This window comes from Octopus bimaculoides, chromosome 10 (assembly GCF_001194135.2).
Source record: "Octopus bimaculoides isolate UCB-OBI-ISO-001 chromosome 10, ASM119413v2, whole genome shotgun sequence".
NCBI classification, from domain to species: domain Eukaryota; kingdom Metazoa; phylum Mollusca; class Cephalopoda; order Octopoda; family Octopodidae; genus Octopus; species Octopus bimaculoides.
This window is the reverse complement of record NC_068990.1, coordinates 31,812,411-31,822,112: the sequence shown is the minus strand read 5'-3', so window position 1 is coordinate 31,822,112 and position 9,702 is coordinate 31,812,411. Positions and strand designations below refer to the sequence as shown.

The following is a 9,702-nucleotide window of genomic DNA, read 5'->3' as shown; positions in this document are numbered from 1 at the left end:
GGTTCCAGCTGATATGATCAACGGAACAACCTGCTGGTGAAATTAACGTGTAAGTGGCTGAGCACTCCACAAAACACGTGTACCCTTAACGTAGTTCTCAAGGAGATTCAGCTTGACACAGAGTGTGACAAGGCTGGCCCTATGAAATACTGGTACTACTCATTTTTGCAAGCTAAGTGGATTGGAGCAACGTGAAACAGTGTCTTGCTGAAGGACACAACGCGTCGCCAGGAATTGAACTCACGACCTTACGATAGTAAGCCGAATGCCCCTAACCACTAAGTCACGCGCCTTCACAACTATTCAGATATACACACAAATTAATCCAAAATAGGTCTTACATATCACATTTGATGAATATGTAAGCTTCGTTAGGTTTCTAATACGCTTGCCAATATAATATATTCTAATCAGTGTTGCAATCAGAGATAATTTTGTACAGAACTATTTTCTTTAACATTTTCCTTAGTTTAAATTGCTTCTTCCAAATAATTACTACACCACCGTGCCATAAATGGTCAAGAAGAGACAGAAAAAGCGGCGTCAAAGCAAAATTCTATATGCAATTAGATTTCATTTATTTTTAGAACTTCTGTACATAGAATAAGTAATCCAAAGGAAGAGTTCAAAATTACTTTAATACCATTATAAACATTAAACATTGACAGTTATGTTGATCTACCCAACTAATTCGAAGCATTGCAATAGCACACACTTTCTTTTACTGCAGTTATTGCTTTTCAAGTAGGAATATACCAAAACTTGTCTTAATCTTAACAAGATATTGTTTTTTTTTTTTTTTTTTTTTTTTTTGCTTTCTCGTGTAGTTAACCCCTATGCATCTGTGATCGTAATTCATTATTTTGGAAATAAATACCTTCGTTCTGGGTTGTTTGAATAATTAATAACGTCAAAACACACATATTTAGGACAGCAAATGTGGCGAGGAGGAAACTGGCAAACACAACCTCTTGTTTGATCTCGTTGACTTTGCGTTCACAGATTACCAGTTGATTGAAAAGAAAAACGATTGCTAGCAAAGTAAATATTTCAAAGACTTTCTCGAGTGAATGTTTAACACTTCCAGCGTAATTGTCGAAATCCATAGCTTCATCCATATGCTAACTGGTGTACGAATTTGCTCAGTTTTTTCTTTTTCTTTTTTAATCTTTACACTATCAGAAACTTTTAATATATTTTCCCTGAACAAATTATTGAAAGCTTTTGATGACGTTTCATTCTTGACGTCACTGTTACTTTCGAGACACCGCCTTTAGTTACAAAGATTATTCTATAACTGACCTTACTGGAAGCATCAGAAATTTGCTTTCGTATTATTTATGACTCTTTCTATTTAGTGACAGAGATGATCCACGATTTTGAAACCATGAAAACCGATTCAATCTTCAAAGCACATTTTTTTCATTATGGCTTACATTTGTGAATTAGTACCGCCTGGTATATCAGAGATTGCACTAACGACCTTACAATCGTAGTTAGCTTAGCCGTCATAATGAGGTCGTACCTCATCGTTCATTCGTGTAAAGTTGAAAAATTTTTCTTTTTGCAATTAGATAATCACGCAATATAACAGTTGACTACATCACTTTCAACTTTACATTGGTTACCACTGTTATGTAGGCAGTAGTTATTGCTTTTCTGTATTTGTTAGTGTCATTTCTATTTGCAATAATTGCACTTGTTTCTCTGAATCTAGATAACAGTCGATCAAAAGCTCCTCAGGTGTTGGTGTTTAATGTTAACGAAGGTATTGTAACTACATTATTTACATTGCAGAGCATATGTTATAATCAGTTTTTCTTTTCTTTTGTATGATAATATACTTATTATGCCCCCCCCCCAATCTTTTTGGGATTAAAATCTAAGTTAAAGAGATTGCAGGACCAACTTTTACATGATCGCAATTTACTTTTCTTTATAGAATCATCTTCAGATTCAATGCATCCGTTACAATGTGGTATTACTTCGATAAAAAGAAACGACAAAAGTGAATTATATATTTCACTGCACAGCATGTTTGCATTTACAAAATGCTTTGTAATAACATGATAATAGCTTGGTGAAACGGTTATTTCCGATGTATTCACATTGAAAAAAATTAACAAAATTGTTATTGAAGAAGCAAATATCATAATAATTTCTCTTTTTGAATGAAGTAAATTTTTTAAAAGAATATACTCGATTAAGTCGTCCATACAGTTTTATAAATGTCTAGATAATATCACACCTGGTATTCCTACAGATTGCTTTAAAACATAATCCAATTTATTTCTAAATAAAGATTGTAAATTTGAATAAGTTTGTATTCCGTGAGGATACGGGAATCTTCTGGATGCTTAGAACAAAGCTCTAATTGTTAACTCTCAGAGTTGTTAATTGTGGAACACAACTGTCACTACAAAAACCTGATGATTGTGTAACGCATGAAAGTACTAGTTTATTTCAATATTGTAAAATTATAAAAATTACAAATAAAACGTGGAAATCAGACTAAGTTGGAATTTCATTAATATATTGTTCTATACAAACTGGGATATATATGTGTGTGTGAGTGTGTTAGTGTAGGGTGCAATGGGTAAATTGTCGATATTTTATATTTTTAATTTCGCGCATGATTTTGATTTTGTCGACTACACAGTATAGTAGGGTCAATTGGGTACCGTCTGTGAAAACAACAACACCATGACGCAATTCACTCTGCCAGAAATTTGGAAACGACATGCTGTACTGCTTGTTATCGCTGGCGATGATACAGTCGGTATGGGGAGAAAAATATAAAAAAATATCAATAGATGTGTGAATGAGAAAGAAACGAGGCAGGAGGTTTTGGGATGTGCTAGAAACAACAGCCGGATCTTCCTTAAATCAAACATTTTCCTCTGAAATTATTAACAATTTTTATTAAACCGAAAGTGTTTCTCTTATGGGTTTAAGTGCGTAGTGCTAAAAAAAAAAAAAGAAAAAGAAAAAGGCCAAAATCATTTCGGACTGGGTGGTGAGGAGGAGGAAGCGGGAGTGAAAAAACACAAATTTTCAAATTTTTTTTCGTAAAAAGATGCCTCCCATCATTCTGAAGACATTGGTGAAAAAATCCCCATCAAAACGGAGAAATTCCAACTTATGTGGGCCGTCTGATCCGAAACTCCTCCTCACGCCCCCTTCTAAAAATTTTGCCTGCAAATTTCCTTGCAAGCGTAATCTACACCATTTGAAAGGTATTTGTATAAAATTTCATTAAAAGATACTTATTTTCCAAAAATTTTCACTCTTTTTTTCTTCTGCCTTCAACATTGTCCACGACTCGCAGCCGTACGTCACAATAGAGAAAGCGGCAGCCCCAAATAGCCTTATCTTCAGCAGCATTGACATGCCACGACTCTTCCAGATGTTCTCCATACCTTGTACCGCTTGCCTCGCTATCGCGAGCCTTCTCCATATCTCTAGTGTGCTTGATCCATTGGTGCTGATTGTGGGTCTCAAGTACACAAAATCATCCACTTCCTGAATCCTCTCTCCGTCTACGGTGAAGTCACCTTGGTCTGTTCTGTACTTATCCATCACCAAGATCTTTGTCTTCATTACATTCAGGAATAGGTCACTCTGTGCGCTCATGTCTTTCATCATCAAATGTAATAATCTGAAAAGATGACAATCAGGTGGAGCAAGGTCATGAGAGTTACGGAGGAGGAAGCAAAACTTCCGTATTTAGAGCCATAATCTTTTCCTGTGTGACTTGGGAAATTTTTGGCCTTGCATTAACGTGTAAGAACACCCTCTTTTGATTGAGTAATCATGGACATGTTTTTTTGTGAATATTTTGTGAAATGCTTCCAATTGACGACAATACTCTCTGGCATTAACTGTTTCATTTTGGTTTAATACTTCATGATAGATGTCATTCTTCGTATCCCATCAAACACAGACCATACTTTATTTGGGTGTAGTCAGTGAATTTGATTTTGAATTGTGATTTCACTTGCTTCAACAGGTCTTTGCAAGCAACGCATAAGTAGGCTGGTTACACCACTGGCATAGGCCACGGATTATGGTCTCATTTGGCTTGCTGGGTGTTCTCAAGCACAGCATATTTCCAAAGGTCTCAGTCACTAGTCATTGCCTCGGTGAGGCCCAGTGTTTGAAGGTCATGCTTCACCGCCTCATCCCAGGTCTTTACTGGGCCTACCTCTTGCACAGATTCCCTCAACTGCTAGGGTGTGACACTTTTTCACTCAGCTGTCCTCATCCATTCGCACCACATGTCTCATAAAGAGGAAAGGAGATCCCAGGATGTCGTGAGAAGTGAAAAGATGGTGGTCAAACCCCCATATTTAAAAAAAAAATTAAGATCATTTGAAACATCTCAAACTTACTTACACAACACCATGGCAACAAGGAGATTCATCGTGTGCTGAAGATATTTCTTGACAATGTGGACCTGATTAGACCCCTTTAGTACAAACTGGTTGACTCATATTTGCTGTATTGCTTTCTGACTGGCATCATTTAATTCATTTACTGTTGCTTTATTGGTATTTTTCTTTTTTGAGATCCTCAAAGGCAGGCATTTTTATACACTTTATTTTTTTGTCAATTTATAAAACTTACTGTGTGTGTGTGTATATATATATGTGTGTGTTTGTAATTATACACACATATAGTCCTAACAAAGACCAAAGTCCTAATAAGCAGGAAAACAATCAAGTCTGAGATCCCTTCAGGGAGATGGCCTTGCTTGAAATGTAGAAAAGGTGTTGGAAGAAACCCCATAAGGTAAGGTGTACCTAGTGCAAGCCATGAACACATAGGAGATGCACTGGTATCACTGGAAGACTAACAGAGAAAGTAGTCTTTACATGTGGTAGATGTGCAGATATGTTAAACACCAGGGATGTACAGAAAATAGAACCCTCAAAATGTCTGGGAGGATCCTTAGAAGCCGTAGAGAATTTCTGTTACTTAAGTTACCAAGTTAGCAATGGTGGAGGTTATTCCAAAAGCATAGCTGTTAGAATAACAGGCTGGGCAAAGTTCAGAGAGCTACTACTTCTGTTCGTAACAAAAGGTCTCTGCCACAGAGTGAAAGGCAGATTGTATGATGCTTGTGTATGAACAGTTATGCTACATGGCAGTGGGATATGGGCTGTTACTACTGAAGACAAGGCTTGAAAGAAATGAAACCAGCATGCTCTGCTGGATGGGTAATGTCAGTGTACATATATGACAGTGTAAGTGATTCGAGAGGAAAACTGGGTATACAAGACATCAGATGTAGTGTTCAAGAGAGAAGACTGCACTAGTATGGTCAAGTGATGCTTATGGATAAGGACAGCTGCACCAAGAAGTGCCAATCTCTAATTGTGGAGGGACCTGTGGAAGGGGTAGACCCAGGAAGATGTAGGATGAAGTAGGATGAAAAGGATCCTCAGATGATGGGCTTCACAGAGGAGATGACAAGGGACTGAGACTTCTATTAGTTTGCTGTGGTTGAGAAGAAATGTCAAGCTAAGTAAAATTGTGGATATCCTCACATAAAGGCATGTCCTCTTCATCCCTCTTCAGCTGAGTAATCCTAACCTTGCAGGCTCATGGGTGCTGGTACCATGTATAAAGCACCCATGCCAGTTCCATGTAAGAAGAACCTGTGCTTCTTCCGTGTAAAAGCACTGATTCTGGCGTCACTTAAAAACACCCAGTACACTCTGGTGTTAGAAAGGGCATCCAGCTGTAGAAATCAGGCCAAAACAGACATGGAGCCTGGGCAGCTCTTCTGCTGGCCATCTTGTCAAACTGCCCAATCCATGCCAGCTTGAAAAACAGATGTTAAATGATAATGATATATATATATATATATATATATATGTATATATATACACGTAAAATACAGTTTTATTGAAGCTGAAAAGACTTCATAAGCTGTTACTCAAAGTTTCATGTAACCAATCACCAGTCATGAGTTTTTATAATTATATTTCAGTTTATAAATGCTTATTAATGGTGCAGTGATCATCAATAAGCAAGCCATCAAACAAATATTTAAAGCTGATTGGACAGGGTGATATTTTCAAGCTAGAGTGTGTGTATATGGATGCTTGGTTGTGAGTGTGTGCATGTGCATGCAATACAAATTGGCAGAGTGTCAAACTTGTGTTGATATCTATTCTGGCTCTCTGCACTCTGAATCTAAATGTTATTGAGGTCAACTTTGCCTTTTATCTTTTTCAGTTTCAGCAAATAAAAGTACCAGTTCAGTGCTCAACATAATTCTTTTCAATCTCTCTCTCCTCTCTGTTGAAGAAATCAGCAGCCCTGTCAAGTTTTAAATGCCCAAGACATGCCAGACATGATATAACCCCAACAACTCCATGACAAAAAAGAAAAATAAGATATATATATATATATATATATATATATATATATATATGGGTGCATTTATATGTATAGATGTCTGTACACATGAGCTATGATAGTGTATGAATGTGTGTCTGTATATATCTCTGTACGATGTTGTTCATATGTATATGTAAAACAGGGCTGTGTATTGTATGTATTTTGAACTCCATCCATTGGTTTATGCAATTTTTGTTCTTGAAGTACGGCTATAAAATTATTGTTAATTTTTTGTCAAAAATAAATTACCATGTAATACTTTATAACAATTTATTATAAATTCTCAATGTTGTAAAATGCACTGTTATATTACACAATATAATTTTATTGGTTTTTTTTTACAAATCATTTGCCATTTATAATCGTAATATACTGTCATTTGATATACATTTTAGAAAATATCTTTCAAGTTAACTCGCTTTCAGAACAAAATATGATCAGTTAAGTACAAGCTTATTGTACTTATCTCGTATAGAATATTATGCATAGTAGGTGTACTTTGTGTAACGTGTAAAATTTTTTTATACATTTCAGGAGGATGAAAAATTGGTCTAACCACAGCATCAAAATTCCAAAATTTGGTACACCCATTTTGAATAAGAAACTGTAGATGCCAACCAAAAATGTGGTTTTGTTATTTCATAATATATTCAGCAATATGGTTTGAAGAAATTCACCTCTGTTTTTCAATAATAACCATGAATGAATGAAATTTTGTAATGTTGAATACTTGCATAAATATTTTTAAATAAGAATTTCTAGTTAGATGCTTTTCCCATTGGAAGCTTCTCATCAGTAAAGAGAAAGTAACAAATATTTACAGATCATTAGATTAGAACAATTTCCCTTTTCTACAGACATGACATCCATACCTGTGATAAGATTGGACAGTATTATAGTCAAAAGTTCTTTACTTCACAGCTACTATACCTGTAGAGCTTATATTTATACATATTACAGGCACATAAGAATCACAGGAAAAAAACAAAAGACTATTGACTGAACAAATTGTCCTTAGGCCAAATGTAATGATAAGGAAATGAAGTCTAATCAAATTCTTGATGGAATGTAGATATGAATAACGAGGTAAAAAAACTGAAGTTCTGGTCCCAGGTACTTTTGCTTGATGATAATTGAAATCAGCATGCAGCAGGTGTACTGAATTTGATAAAATATTCACAAGCATCTTCGTGTATTGATTTCACTTTATCAACAACTCCACATTCAAAAGTTATCTGCAGAATTCAAGAAATATAAGATAGTTAGATAAATTATTTTTCGTGAGTGAGTTAAATTTCAAATATATTTGTAACTCTTACACATTTGTATAGATGTGTCAAATTGAATTATAAATGTGTAAGAGAGCATATTCCTGGAAGAAGTTACTCTACAGAGGAATTCTGATTGACAACCATTTACTAAATCTGCAAAAGTAATTTTTATTTATTTTAACCAGGTTTGTCTTCAATTATTTTCTTTCTAAATAGAATTGCCAATAAAAAAAAAATTTAATTAAGTTTTATCAATAATTAATTAAAGTGGGCTTATGCAAAAGCAACAGATCATAATCATTTAATGTCCATTGTCCATTGGAGTGGATGGTTTGACTTGGGCTGGCAAGATGGAAGGCTGCACTAGACTCCAGTCTGATTTGGCATGGTTTCTATGGCTGGATGCCCTTCCTAACACCAAATACAATTAATTATTCAGAGATGCCAATAATTTAGTGTTGCCATGTTTAATGCAATAAACATTAAAAAAGTAATCACAAATAATTGAACAATAAAGAAAGGACAACATAAGTTAATGACTTAATTTAATGTCGTGCAAGTGAATGTATGTGCAAAACATGAAACAAACATACACAAGTGACATGTCACTCCAGCTGGCATACATAATACAAAATAAATGTTTATCAAATAATTTACCTACCCTTGAAAGACGCTCTCTGTTTTCTGGGCAATACTGAGCACTACCTCCTGTCATCTTTAAAACATAAGAGCCAAGTCTCATTTTCTCCCACACAGGGTTCTGTCCCAATGATATCACTGGTTGTGGAAACTTTTGCTGAGTACATTTCTTGAAAGGACATATATTGTAGTCATAAGGAGGAAGTTGAATTTGAAAACATTTCAGACTTAGTTTGTAAAACACACCTTCAGGACCATAGCTCTAAGAAAAGAAGAAAAAGGTATGGTATTGAATTGAATAATTGAGGAAAAATTTATGAATGAGAGCAAAAATCAAAAAACAATTCTAAATATTTTTAACAAGCTAATCATGACACCAGTGCCTCTTCTGGCATTTTTCTTACTTTATATCACTGAGAGGGGGTGAGTTGCTGTTATCTCTAGTGATTGAGCGTCCGTCATTGATAAGAGCAAGGAAGGTTGAAATCATGTGATCTGGCAGTCTTGGCACTGGAGGTCATGGGGGTTTATTTCCCTGCTAGCAATATAAACAAGAGTGCATTTTGTACTAGGGACCGATATGAGAGTTTCTCTCATGGTATCTATTGCAGTATAGTTTGTTCTAACAGAGTATCTGCATTTAAGTGGGGATAAATTCTACTAAAGTTTGTATTATCAAATTTATTAGCTTATATTTTCTAATATCTAGCAAAAGTAATACTGCAAATATTGCGTGAAACATAAAACATTTATAAATAACATTAATATTTTTGTGGCTTAGTCAGAAGTGGAAGGGTGTACCCATAACCATTTCTAGGGCTTTCTCAGACTGGCATAAGCAATCCACATACAAGAGACCTGCCCTGATTGACTGTAGCTCAACAGACTTCATTAAATGCATCAAAGTGCCAGGTGATGGAGTTTGCCACCCAACTACATTTAGATGCACATTAGTTAAAGTAACAATATGTGATTAGGGGTGAAGAAACAAATTTTAGTTAGAGAACCCTGTAATAGTTTTTGTTACATTTTTCTTTTAAGTATTTTCCATATTACGAGATTATACATACATTTTAACATTTTACAGTATACAGGCAGACTATATGACGCATGTGTACGAACAGCCATGCTACATGGCAGTGAAACTTGGGCTGTGACTGCTGAGGACATGCGTAAGCTCGCAAGGAATGAAGCCAGTATGCTCCGCTGGATGTGTAATGTCAATCTGCATACCCGTCAGAGTGTAAGTATCTTGAGAGAAAAGCTGAACATAAGAAGCATCAGTTGTGGTGTGCAAGAGAGACGATTGCGCTGGTTTGGACATGTGGTGAGAATGAATGAGGATAGCTGCGTGAAAAAGTGCCACACCCTAACAGTTGAGGGA

At 35.5% G+C, this 9,702-nt stretch overlaps 1 protein-coding gene across 2 annotated transcripts in view; it reads right to left on the bottom strand.

The window, feature by feature from the left end:
* Positions 1–7,338: 7,338 nt before the first annotated feature.
* Positions 7,339–9,702, bottom strand: part of LOC106881055 (uncharacterized) — an 18,501-nt gene continuing 16,137 nt past the window's right edge. For both annotated transcript variants that reach the window (XM_052971112.1, XM_014931262.2), the window contains exons 6-7: positions 8,341–8,580; positions 7,339–7,643 (exon numbers count right to left, since the gene is read on the bottom strand). In XM_052971112.1, the coding sequence (XP_052827072.1) occupies positions 7,548–7,643; positions 8,341–8,580 (336 nt within the window). In that variant the 3' untranslated portion in view covers positions 7,339–7,547. The remainder of the gene's footprint in view (positions 7,644–8,340; positions 8,581–9,702) is intronic.